The sequence below is a fragment of the Rhinopithecus roxellana genome, chromosome 1, assembly GCF_007565055.1.
Source record: "Rhinopithecus roxellana isolate Shanxi Qingling chromosome 1, ASM756505v1, whole genome shotgun sequence".
Lineage (NCBI taxonomy): Eukaryota > Metazoa > Chordata > Mammalia > Primates > Cercopithecidae > Rhinopithecus > Rhinopithecus roxellana.
Genome location: NC_044549.1, coordinates 114,372,065 through 114,385,476, shown reverse-complemented (window position 1 = coordinate 114,385,476; position 13,412 = coordinate 114,372,065). Strand labels below are relative to the sequence as shown.

At 47.2% G+C, this 13,412-nt stretch overlaps 1 protein-coding gene across 1 annotated transcript; it reads left to right on the top strand.

The window, feature by feature from the left end:
• Positions 1–1,735: 1,735 nt before the first annotated feature.
• CHST2 (carbohydrate sulfotransferase 2) lies at positions 1,736–5,375 on the top strand. The gene is made up of 2 exons (XM_010381302.2): positions 1,736–2,935; positions 3,038–5,375. The coding sequence occupies exon 2, from the start codon at positions 3,214–3,216 to the stop codon at positions 4,804–4,806; it is 1,593 nt and encodes a 530-aa protein (XP_010379604.1). The 5' UTR covers positions 1,736–2,935; positions 3,038–3,213; the 3' UTR covers positions 4,807–5,375.
• The last annotated feature ends 8,037 nt before the right edge of the window (positions 5,376–13,412 follow it).

Sequence of the window (13,412 nt, the reverse complement as noted above, 5' to 3'; positions counted from 1 at the left end):
GTAGATTAAAATGAAAGGATTTTCCAAACAAATGCGGGAAAGAAAGCATTATGAAGTTTTCGATATCATTAGCTATAACAAACTTCAGAATTAATCATGACACCATGCAAAATGGGAAAATATTTGCAAGCAAGGAGAGGGTGGAGATGCCAGAACCTGTAAATTTATGCCAGCTGAGCACTCACTGTGGGGGCACTTGGCAAATGGATTTACTATTTTGCCAACACCAGTAAAGGGTTACAAAATTGCAACAGAATTTCTATGCAAACAACTGTTTTTAAAAAGGGTCCCTACATCGACTAATGCAATTCAGTCTTTTTCTGGGTAAGCACAAAGCCAGAAACTAAATGAAAAATATTAGAAATTATTTTTCTTGGAAGCATGTTGAATATTAAAATTGAGAATTACTTTCCTCCCCAAATCCCTCTCTCTCCCATCAGTCTTTTCATGCACCAATGTAACTTTAGTTTTCATGGGAAAAGTGGTGAGTGAACAAGGGGCATGGGCATTTGAGAGAGCAGGCGAAGAGGAGGCTAGGGGATCCAGAAAAGGAAAAGATGGGGAGTCGTTCAATTGAACTCTGCCACCTTCATCTGTTAACAGGGATTCTTGCCTGTCTCGACCCACTCCCAGAGGCAACGTTACAGTATTTGAGAAAGCTGGATATAAAATTTGAGCTCTACTGTCCCTGTCCCAACCCCCCTCCCCAGGAGAAAAAATTAGCTGAACTGTACTCGTGACATTATGGGTTTTTCTGGAAAACAAGGATAAATCAAGTTCTTTGAACATTTTTCTCCCCTGAAACTAAATCCATAAAAAGAGTGTTAAAAACCCATGGAAAGCGAGTTAAGTGACTTTTCGTCTTTGTACTCAGGGAATTCTGTAAGACTCACAGAAGAATAATGGCTCAAACAGCAATATTTTAATGTTGGAACCGTCCTCTGAAAAGTCTGCCCAAAATGCTACAAAGATAATTGTGCAGTAACTTTGATAAACTTCTAAAAACTCTGTTGGGACAGGAGGCAACAAAACTCCTCCAGATCAGCGAGCGTTCTGTTTATCCGAGGGTGCTGAGCCTGAGGCCCCGCAGCGATTTCGGCACTTGGAGGCCTGAACTCAGGTCTAATCTTCCGTGTGCGCGCTCTGATACTCAACCACCATTCAATCTCCGGAGGCTGTTACAACTGTCCCCATTCTACAGATGAAGTTGAGGCTACGGCTTAGTGTTCTTGGGGAGGGAGGGAGTTGCGGGGAGAGAGAGTTTTTCCTCATAACCTTAAACAAAAGTACTTAAACCCAAAGCAACTGAAAAATGATTTTCTTTCAACAACGGTGTTTCCTTTGGGGTCAAGTTCTTTGATCTCATCTACAAAACCAAGAAGCGGGACAAGTATTTTAATACAAATTGGAATGGGGCGTTCCCCTCCCCCATCACCCCAATTCCAGAGGACGTCAATCACAGTGGACGCAGCACCGCGAGCGGAAATGCGGAGAGCATCAGCGTGGGGCACAATGAAACAAGAGCAGCCCCGGCCAGAGGTCCAGGAAAGCGGAAAGACGGCCCCGCCCGCATGCCCCTCCGGAAAATTGAAGCGTCTCCTCTGACCCCCAAGGTCAGAAAGATTTATTACTTCCTTCGAGAAGGAGCAGCCACAGACCCGCTAGAGAGGGCTGGCAGGGTGTCGGAAGCCAGAGAACGGCGCTCCGCGTTCTCTCACTGCTCCAGGGCGCGGGGGGTGTCCTCAGTGCCCGGAGAGGCTGGCAGTGTCAGCCCTCAGGGAAGCAAGGAGCGGACGGCCGACGGGATTTCTGCCCAAACTTTATCACCAACTCTTTCTGAGAGCAAAAACATGAGGCCGAGTCCGGCAGCTGCACGCAGAATTCAAGCCTCTGGCAGCTCTCGGCACCGACGCGCTCCGAATCCCGCGTTTGCATCCCGGCGCTTTGAGCGCAGAGAGCTACGCCTTCGGACCGGGGGACTGCAGCCCCAGCGCATCGCTGTAAAGCGGGTCACATTTTCATCCCCGAGGCGGCGGCTGTGGGAGCTGGCGCGGCGTTGGGGGCGGGGGCGGGGCCGGCGAAGGGGGTGGGCCGCGCGGCGGAGGGGAGGAGCCGCGGCGACAGACGGCGGCGCGCACCAACCGGGCGCCGGCTGGCAGGAGCCGCGCAGAGGCTGGCCCCAGCGCGTTGCGGTCGCCCGGCGTAGGGGGAGTCGGGTAGCAGCATCCTCCCGGGCGCCGCTTTCGCGCGGCGGCGGCGGCTGCGGTGGGGTCTTTCTTTGCTGAGAGATCTCGTTAGCTAGAACCGGCTGGTACCGGGGGCGGGGCGGGTCGGGCAGTGCTGCCCACCTGGGTTTTCTTGCCTAGCGCTGTGTGTTCAGGGTCGTTTGGGCCAGTCGGAGGCTGCGGAGCGGCGGGGGTTGACTGCGCTGCCCGCCCGGGCATCCTCCCGGTGATGGAAGCAGCTGCCGCCGCCGCTGTGGGGTCGCGCTGTGCCCCATCCACCGCTGCCAGAGAGGTGGGAAAATTCGCCGCACGGAGGCCGAAAGCGAGAGGGGCTGCGCCGCTATGCCGGGAGCTGAGTCCCATATAAGCAGCCCCCAGCCATCGCCCCCAGCCGGCTTCATTCCCCTGAGCGAGGCAGGAAGCTGCGGTCCCGAGAGAGCAGAGGAGACGTCGCCGGAGCCGGGACGCTCCGGGTTCGCTGGAGCGCTGAGCGGGGCTCCGAGCCGGGTGAAAGTTTTTCTTCCAGAGCGGCAGGGCGCCCGCTGCCCGGAAACTCTGCCCAGGGATAAGTCGGCGGACTCCTCCGTCCCCTCGAAGGTGCGGGGACCCCCAGCGGAAGCGAGAGGGAGCGAAATCGAGGAACGAGTGACATCCGGACAGTCCGCCGGGCGGTGATCCGGGGCCGCTCCTGGACGCGCCCTCGGCTGCAGGTAAGTGGAGGAACCGGGCAGAACCGAGGGTGGGCGTTACTTAGGAGGAGAAGGCTGGGAGGGAGATTGGGGCGCATCCGCTCACTCCGCTTCCCCTCGCAGGTCCTTCCCGGAGCCACTGCCATGGGAGAGCCAGCCTTGGGCGCTGGGGACCAGCCGCCGCACCCGCTTCGGAGTCGCGGCCCGAGTCCCGGCGCCAGCAGCCAGCCCGCTGCGTTGCACCCTTCCCGGGCTGCAGGGCTGCCTCCGCCGCGCCGCCGGCCCGGATTGTGCCTGTGATGAGCCGCAGCCCGCCGCGAGCTCTGCCCCCGGGCGCGCTCCCTCGGCTGCTCCACGCTGCGCCTGCAGCCGCGCCGCGTGCCCTGCTCCCGCAGTGGCCCCGGCGCCCAGGACGCCGCTGGCCCGCGTCCCCTCTCGGAATGAAGGTGTTCCGTAGGAAGGCGCTGGTGTTGTGCGCGGGCTATGCACTGCTGCTGGTGCTCACCATGCTCAACCTCCTGGACTACAAGTGGCACAAGGAGCCGCTGCAGCAGTGCAACCCCGACGGGCCGCTGGGTGCCGCAGCAGGGGCAGCTGGAGGCAGCTGGGGGCGCCCGGGGCCTCCTCCGGCCGCGCCGCCCCGTGCTCATGCCCGTTTGGACCTCCGCACTCCTTACCGCCCTCCTGCTGCCGCCGTCGGGGCGGCTCCTGCAGCCGCGGCAGGGATGGCGGGGTTTGTGGCCCCTCCAGGCAATGGCACTCGGGGCACCGGGAGCGTCGGGGACAAGCGGCAGCTGGTGTACGTGTTCACCACGTGGCGCTCTGGCTCGTCGTTCTTCGGCGAGCTATTCAATCAGAATCCCGAGGTGTTCTTTCTCTACGAGCCAGTGTGGCATGTATGGCAAAAACTGTATCCGGGGGACGCCGTTTCCCTGCAGGGGGCAGCGCGGGACATGCTGAGCGCTCTGTACCGCTGCGACCTCTCTGTCTTCCAACTGTATAGCCCCGCGGGCAGCGGGGGGCGTAACCTCACCACGCTGGGCATCTTCGGCGCAGCCACCAACAAGGTGGTGTGCTCCTCACCACTCTGTCCCGCCTACCGCAAGGAGGTTGTGGGGTTGGTGGACGACCGCGTGTGCAAGAAGTGCCCGCCGCAGCGCCTGGCGCGTTTCGAGGAGGAGTGCCGCAAGTACCGCACACTAGTCATAAAGGGTGTGCGCGTCTTCGACGTGGCGGTGTTGGCGCCACTGCTGCGAGACCCGGCCCTGGACCTCAAGGTCATCCACCTGGTGCGTGATCCCCGCGCAGTGGCGAGCTCACGGATCCGCTCGCGCCATGGCCTCATCCGTGAGAGCCTACAGGTGGTGCGCAGCCGAGACCCGCGAGCTCACCGCATGCCCTTCCTGGAGGCGGCGGGCCACAAACTTGGCGCCAAGAAGGAGGGCGTGGGCGGCCCCGCGGACTACCACGCTCTGGGCGCTATGGAGGTCATCTGCAATAGTATGGCTAAGACGCTGCAGACGGCCCTCCAGCCCCCTGACTGGCTGCAGGGCCACTACCTGGTGGTGCGGTACGAGGACCTGGTGGGAGACCCCGTCAAGACACTACGGAGAGTGTACGATTTTGTGGGACTGTTGGTGAGCCCTGAAATGGAGCAGTTTGCCCTGAACATGACCAGTGGCTCGGGCTCCTCCTCCAAACCTTTCGTGGTATCTGCACGCAATGCCACGCAGGCCGCCAATGCCTGGCGGACCGCCCTCACCTTCCAGCAGATAAAACAGGTGGAGGAGTTTTGCTACCAGCCCATGGCCGTCCTGGGCTATGAGCGGGTCAACAGCCCTGAAGAGGTCAAAGACCTCAGCAAGACCCTGCTTCGGAAGCCCCGTCTCTGAAAGGGGTTCCCAGGAGACCTGATGCCCTGTGATGATACCTATAAAGAGGATTGTAGTGTGTTTAAACAAACACAGTCCAGACTCAAACGGAGGAAGCCCACATATTCTATTATAGATGTATAAATAATCACACAGACACTTGCTGTCAGTGTTTTGAGTCAGTGCATTTCAAGGAACAGCCACAAAATACACACGTACACCCCTCAGAAAAGGCAAGACTTGAACGTTCTGTCCAGGTGCCCCTCTTCTCCTCTCCTTTGCCTTCTCTTGTCCTCTTTCTCCTATTTCTTACCCTGTCCTCCACCTGCCTTCCATTTTGAAGTGGGATGTTCATGAAATCAAGTCCCAGTAACCCAAATCTTGTTTACAAAATTTTCGTGGTATCTGTGAACATGTAAGAGTAATTTGGATGTGGGGGTGGGGGTGGAGGAAGGGGAAGTGGTCCAGAAAGAAAAAGCCCCATTGGGCATGATAAGCCGAGGAGGCATTCTTCTAAAGTCGACTTTTGTGTAAAAAGCAAAGGTTACATGTGAGTATTAATAAAGAAAATAATAAATAATATTCTTTTTTATATTTGCCTCCATTACTTTGGACTCACCTGTGTTACTTGTCCTCAACTTCAGATAGAATCTCCTTCCCCTCCCTTGTTTCCATTTTTCCAGTCTCTTTCCTGAAAGGCAGCTAATCTGGGTGGGAGCAATTTTTGTCTCGTTGGTAATAACCTGGGGGATGTTTTCTCACATGTAAATCTCAGCCTGTTAGGTGCCCAGGAATGAAACACATCTTTGAATTCTAAAGGCAGAAACCAAACAGGGTAGTGGAAGAAAAAGCTCACTCTTTTCTTCAACTTTGAACACAGCAAGAAGCAACTCCTTCAGGACTTGAAGGCATTTGGTTTCTCATTCCTCTTCAGTTAAGATGGGGAACCTTGAAGCAGAGACCAATGTTTTGGTGCTGAGGTTGGTTCAGAAAAAGGATTTTTAAAAAAAGTATGTAATTGTTAAAAGTCTGATTATTAGAACACAGACCTCAGGAAGTAGTGTGAACATATTGCTGGCAATGGTAGCAGCTTCTTTGGTTTAGCAAAGTGACAGAAGTATCTGTTTGGAGTGTTTTTCTGACTATGACACGGTGTGTGGAGGTGGATGAAAGCAGCGAAGTTTCATCTGAGAACCGTAAGGGCTTTCCCTTTTCTTCCTTGCTTCCCATTTAAATTAGTGCAGGAGAGAATATGAATTTATAATGTTTTACTTGGGATGCCTGTGGAGTATGTTGCTTTTCTTTATCATGTTTCCTGAAAGTAAATTTGCAAAGAAAGTAACATGCTGCAGACAGTATAAGGCTTCAGCCAAGAGCTTCTTTTAGATATGATAATGAATTGTGGTAAAGAGGAAATGAAAATGAACTAGTGTGTAGGATTTTGAAATTTGGTATTTTCCAAGGAGAAAACCATTAAATTTTCCTGTAGTGGGTGTGATGTTGTTGTGTCCTGAACCCATTTGGTACTGAAACATTCTGCGGAATATTATAGTATGAGAAGAAATTATGAAGCCCAAATGGGAACAAGAGACAGTGTAGTTGTATATTACAGTAAATACAGTACAAGTTCATTATCATCATGATTTTATTTTACTATGATTTTTTATGAGATCTCTGAAAGCCAACATGTATAGGTTAAATGCTGAGAAATTTATTTTAGGGAAAAGATGATAAAAATAATATGTACGTGGGGAATACTTCAACACATGATGATTCTTAAGTATAATTACCATTGCAATGCGAAATCTAGCTACACTGGTAAGAATTCCAAGATAAAGAAGCATAAAGGTTTAAAAAGGGGTGTATTTAGAAATGAATTTTATAACACAATCTAGAATGGTTATTTCTTAATTTACTGAAATAGTTTTTAGTATTGTGTTTCTGAAGCCACATTACAGCTCTAATACATTGATCATGTTTTCCATATTTTTGTGGTAGTGCCTATGCTGAATTAGCTTCACCAGCAGTAGAATATTTGTAATAGATTTAATTTAAGAATACTTTAAAATTAAATGAACAAAATAATTAATGTCAAATGACTAGATGAAACAGATTTAACAGGAAATTAAGAGAGCAGCATTAAAAAGCAACCACTCTGAATAAAATAACCATTTATAAACAAATTTTGTGTGGCATTAGAATCAGCTCTTATCAATCACAGTGAAATTCATGCCTAATTGTTGAGTGAAGGATTTTCAAACAGTTGAATTCATTCTTCTTTCAGCCTATCTAAGGACTTGGACTGTGTTAAAGTAGAATTATGATGTTTTGGATCTTGTATTTAAAACAATATTAGATGCTAGATAGAGCTTTTGCAGCTGGCAGAGCATTTGTGGCCTCTTCTCAGATGAAATTTTAAGCTAAACACCAACAGATCCTCAGCTTGCTCTGTTTGAACAGGGTTTCTGTTCGTAATCTTGTTTTGTAGCAGCTGCATTCTCTCCACTCTGCCACTCCTGTGCTCTGTAATTTGAAAAGGTGAATTGTTGCTCCTGGAGATTTGTACCTAGCTGCCTTCTAGGAAAGTGAGACAGGTGTTGTTCCCACTAAGGGCTGAGCTAGTCATATCAGTGACATTCAGCTTCCGAAGGTTTGAGAAGGAGAGAGTAGCATTTTTGGCGTTAACAAGCTTCTGTCAACCCCTAGTACAAGCAGACCTGTGCTATGACAAATTGCAACAGAGCCTGTGACCATTTTTGAGGCAGCAAATATGAAAGAGATGCTTTCACATTTCCCAAGCTGGCAATATGTCCGTCAGCAAGAGAAAATATTCTTTAGAGCAGGTTGTCAGAGTGATTTTCATTTTCAAATTTTGCTCAACTGATAGCACTCCTGACTTACCCCTTGACTTTGGAATGCCTTTGTTAATGAGGAAGCTGTATTTATAAAACAAAGTTTACCCGGTGCATTTGGTCAACAAATTTGAGTTTGGAACAAGGCAGAGGCACAGGCTGAGAGCTTAAATTTCAATGAGCTCAGAGCCACTCAAAGACCTCATTCAGACTGGCAGTGATACCTTGCAGGCAGGGGCCAGAGCAAATCTATACCCTTCAGTGTCCACCACATAGTGCATGATAAATATTTATTAAATAAGTGAATGAAATATGCAACTACTATATTTTGAAAATACTTGGAAGGGAGACAGTGGAAGAATGTATTATGTGTGTGGAGAAAATGCCAGACTGTTCAGTAAAGTTTGCTGAAGGAAATAAGCCATAGGCTCTAATTAGATGTGGGGAGTGAGCAATAGGAATATCTTCAAGATTTCCAGGGCAACTGTTTATAGACTGTTTCCCACCAATGAATTAGAGACAAAATGCAGAATTTCTAAGTGTGGAGAGGTAAATGTTTGAAGTAAGGAATTTGATTGTTACTGTTTTCCCAGTTGCATGAACACCATAAGGGTGGGGATCAGAACAAACCTGCAGAGCAAATGTTGTCCGGGTGTCTAAGGGAGGGCTAAAAAGCTGTTTATTTTTGCAGAAGTCATGTGGCACTTATTGTTTTGAGTGCTGTGAATGTGTAGTTTGATGGACTGTGATGTTGGTGCAAGCATGATTGTGGTTTTTGTCGTTGAAAGTAATGGCAAAAACTGCAATTACATTTGCACCCACCTAATAGATTTTCTGCAGGTATAGGGATGGTTACTTTCAGGAAGTTTGTCCTATTGTGGATGCTGAATGAGACAATGGCTGCCTGTTTCCGTACATTCCCTGCTTGGACACAGCCAGTTCTGTCCAGGATTTCTGTTGCAGACAGTACAGTTGCAGCTGGATTATGTGACTGGTTTAAAATTAATGTGAATTTGGAGGAGGTTATTAAATTAATATTCCCTGGGTCTTGAAACCCAGACTCTAGAGATGACTCTAGGAAGAACAACAGGGAAATGAAAAGGCGTGTCTCATCATGTAGGCATGGTAAATAAGGACAAGGTGTCACTTACCATCCTCCCCCAACTTTCTTTCTTCCCTACACACAACACACATGCACACACACATACAATTGAATTTATGCATTGTCTTAGAGAGATGTGGATGAGAGAATGTTCTAATTCCAGCTAACAGATATGTGATGAGGCACACTTTTGATCTCAGGCTTCTGGAGAGTGAGTGGTCGGCCAGTTGTTATATTAGAAAGCATGACAGTTCTGTGTCAGGATCCAATGGGGATAGGTAGAAAATGACAATCACAATTTGAGGAATGACTTGAGGTGTGTGATGGGATGTCCTGAGGTAAATGCATAGTTTATAGATCCCTTTTGTCCTTCACCTTGAGGAGACCCTTTTCAAATCTGTCACAACTAAGAAAACAGTTCATTCAAATACTTTCCCCGCTTTCAGGACATTCAGTTGCTACTTTTGCAGTTCAAGTATGAGCCACTGAGCTGCTCAGGAACAGGCTTTGGTACAAGTATTTAATAATTGAAATTACAGGCCTTGACTTTTATTACATCTGATGCAATTCTGCACATCCTTAATCAAATTATGCTAAGAAAATGTTAAACTTTGCATAACACATTAAGTTTATAGAATTGGAAACTGTATGAACCAGTGTTTGGGGTAAGGGGTGCTGGTATTGTTTCTAAATGAAGGAGCTTTGAAGGAGCAAGAGCCTGTCTGTACACATGGTAACAGGATGATAAAGGATGGCCATGGATAAACCTTAACTTTTGGTCAAACCAGTTTTATCTGTAATCAAGTGTCAAAAGTATTTTTGGGCTGCTTGAACTTTTGGGTTGGTAATAATCAACCTACCAAGTGAATGGCAATAAAAATGATCACTGGGGCTAAAAGCTATACTCAGAACCAGTCTGTAATGGCTCCCATCCCAGGTGTAAAGACAGGGCTTGATGGAAATTCACCTTGAAGCAGTTAGTCTTCTAGACAGGATCAACTACATAATTTGCAGGGCTCAGTGCAAAATGAAAATACAATGCCCTTGTTGAAAAAACTATTAAGCCTTTCAAGATGGCAGCAGCAGAGAATGAAACCAAGTATGGTGTCCTTCTGAGTGGGGGGCCCTATGTAACTGTGCCCGTTGTATGTCCCTGAAGGTGGTCCTGTCTCCAGATGCAGAGGATGAAATGACTAGCTATAGGAGACAGCAAATAATGGTGTCCTACAAGTTCTTGGAAAATGAGTGCAAAGGTATGGGTTGTTATGGGTAACTATAATGAAAGCAAACACAATCGCACTTTGCATGATGGAATTCCAAAGAGGTCAGTGCATACATGACAAATAATCCTTGATGATTGCAGCAAGAGATTGACAATGCCCCCTCAATCACTGGTTGGGCTTGAGAACACTCAGAACTGATCTGGCTGGAGACTGAGAGAGCATTTGCTGTTCCTGGGATTCCTCTCACAAGAACAGGTCAGATGTCTAGGATGAGGATGAAGAACATGGTGTCCTTGTCCTCTGGCTGTTCCCTTTCTTCTGTAACTTTTGTAAGGCTCTCGCTTGATTTGCATAGTATATAATAGAGACAGAAAGTCTGTGCATGAAAAAGCAAAAGGTCAAGTCACAATAAGCTCAAGGAGTAAATGTACAAGATGTGCTAAACAAACACTGATATACCTCTTTATTATGTTAAGTATAGTCAGCTAAGTTTTTTTTATTACAGGCTTGATATGCCCATTTTCCTCTGAATAACTTCTTCTTTTTTTTTTTTTTTTGAGACGGAGTCTCGCTCTGTCTCCCAGGCTGGAGTGCAGTGGCCGGATCTCAGCTCACTGCAAGCTCCGCCTCCCGGGTTTACGCCATTCTCCTGCCTCAGCCTCCCGAGCAGCTGGGACCACAGGCGCCCGCCACCTCGCCCGACTAGTTTTTTGTATTTTTTAGTAGAGACGGGGTTTCACCGTGTTAGCCCGGATGGTCTCGATCTCCTGACCTCGTGATCCACCCGTCTCGGCCTCCCAAAGTGCTGGGATTACAGGCTTGAGCCACCGCGCCCGGCCATGAATAACTTCTCTATACTCTCTCTACTGCACCCCCGCCTCCCATTTCTTCTTCACTTTGTGAATCTCATTATTAAGACCCTGGATCTTTTTGAAACTTTTATTCATCAGCCCGCTCCAAAATGCAGAAATTCCTTTCAGTCCTCTTATACCCCCTGACTACCTCCTGCATAGATCTGTCAGTGTGTGCTGCTACAGATTGGAATTGTTTGTTTATAGGCCCATTTCCTCTCATGTCTTGGACTTCGTACATATGGGGCAGACAGAAGCTGAAAAAGCAAGGCAAATTAATATAGACAAAAAGGAATACCAAATAATGCCCATGGAAGGCCTCAAATGTTTTTCCACATTAATGTTTGAAAGAGAGAAACAAACAAATTGAAGGCACCAAATGAAAGGTAACAACTGAATTACACAGTCCAACACATTTTTTGAGTCAAGTAGGAAAATATATTACTGTCATGTTGGCTGAGCTGTATTTGTTTTTGACACGTAGAGGTCATGGCCAGTATGACCATCTTTTAACCATTTCAGGAACTGAAAAATTTTTAAGAAACAATGTAGAAGTCTAAATATTACATTTCCATTTTCAGATGTCCCAGTTGCTCTGGCAAACTCCCAGTCTTTCTATGAATGAACTAGCTCCTGGGAGGAATTAAAATCTTTCATTTCTTATATTGGTGCTCAGTATTTTTACATGAAGGATGGTGTTATATTATTCCTCTCTAAAGGAAAATAGGAATGAAAACACATCTTCTTTCTAAGATAATGACATTCATATCAATCGTTTTTAGTCCTGTCATTTAACCAGACCTACTTGCTGGTGAGACCAGTATTCTCCCAAGGATGTGAGTTCTGAGTTCACATTATTTAGGTTAGATCTTTACTTCACATAGTTTCTCACTTATATTTTCACATTTCCCAAGTGACCTCTTCATGTGCTGTGCTCTTTATAACTTTCTATCACCATTTTCATTTCACTTTCAAATGCCCTAATAGCAAGAATGATGATGTACCAGTTAATGTGCAAAGCATTTTATAAGTGTGATTCCACTGGATTCTCATCACAATTCTATGAAATAGGTATCATTATGGTCCCCATTTTACAGAAGGGAATGTAGAAGGTTCAGATGGGTAATTTTCCTAAGGTCACACAGCTAGTGCATGGCAAAATCTATTTCTTTTTGCTTAGTACATCAGAGACTACCCTGTTTCCATTTAAGGGATACCAACAAAATAGCAAACCCTTTTTGTGCCAGTCAGTGCTTTCTGAGAAACTCATCCTAAATGCCTATGGCATTATGCCTTCAGCCAGGGAACAGGTGTTACCGGTATCTTTAGAGATGCATTTCTGTGCAGCAGAAAAAAAAGTAATTGTTAGTTTAAGTGCCTTTGGCCAAAATTCCTCTTAGAATGACTTTTGTTTAGCAAAACACTGTAATAGGCTGTTTTGGTGGTGGAAACAAGCTCTGTAAAGAACCCAAACAGGAAATTTGGGGGTTGTGGGAAAGAAAGCTTGAAAGGAGTGGGGAAGAGGTAAAGGGTGGAATAACAGGGAACAAACAAGACAGGATACTGGAACCCAAGAGGGGAGATCACAGTGACTCTCCCCAGAAGAGAAGAGAATGGCCAGTGACTGGAAGAGCCAGGGCCCATGGTGGAGTTGTTTGCTCAACTGTGCTGCCATAAAGTCACCTTGGTTGCCCCAAACCTCCAGTAAAGGTTTCCACATACCTAGCCTTGAATGAGTGGTGCTTTGAAAGTTGAAGGGATCAAGGTAGTGCCAAATGGGATGACGTGGGGCAAAAACATGCCAGTTCCTACATGGAGGTGAAAGGTAGAGAGGCGAATGCAAATTCACCAAAAGGAACTCTGGAGGTAGATTTGGTCCATGGAAGTGTTGGTTTACCCCAAGAGGTGTCTGGGAGGGAGAAAAGTTTCTCCCCAACTGTGAGATGATGATTCTAGGCAATCTTGTTTAAATTTTACAGGACAAGGTGGCCTCATCAAAGCTTAAGGAGCAGGGGATGTCCAGGAGGCTAATATATGGCTTACAACTCTAAAGGCTACACAGGCAGGACTCAGTGAGCAGGTGGAGATGTAGCAAAGTTAGGAAATGTTGGCATGCCATAAAAGCTGTGTGATAGTGTCAGCTCAGTCATGTACAAGTGTGGTGTAGGTGTAGAAAGTGAGGTGTAGAAAGGCTGAATGATGTACTCAGTGTCCCATTCCTAGTTAGAGAAAGAGCACAAACTAGAAATTACAGCCTCTGCTTCCCAGTTGGGAGCTCTCTGACATGCTCTCACCCTGAGACTTTTTATTTCCTTGGTTCCTACCAGTCTTTTGGTCATTCCAGTATTTATCAATGTCTTTACAGAATGGGGATCAGAGAAGAAGTGCCCTTTGGGATTCTTGTCAAACTTTAGTAGGAGATGAGGTTGAAACTAAAGCAGACAGCTGAATAGGGTGGTCTGAGAGTGTTAGTTCAGGTTTTTTGGTGCAAAACGTACTCAACTAGATTGAGAAAATCAGGAAATTAGCTGGAAAAGATGGGAAAGCCCACACAATTGGAAGAACAGTTGAAGAACCAGGTGGGATACTCTGGTTTCCT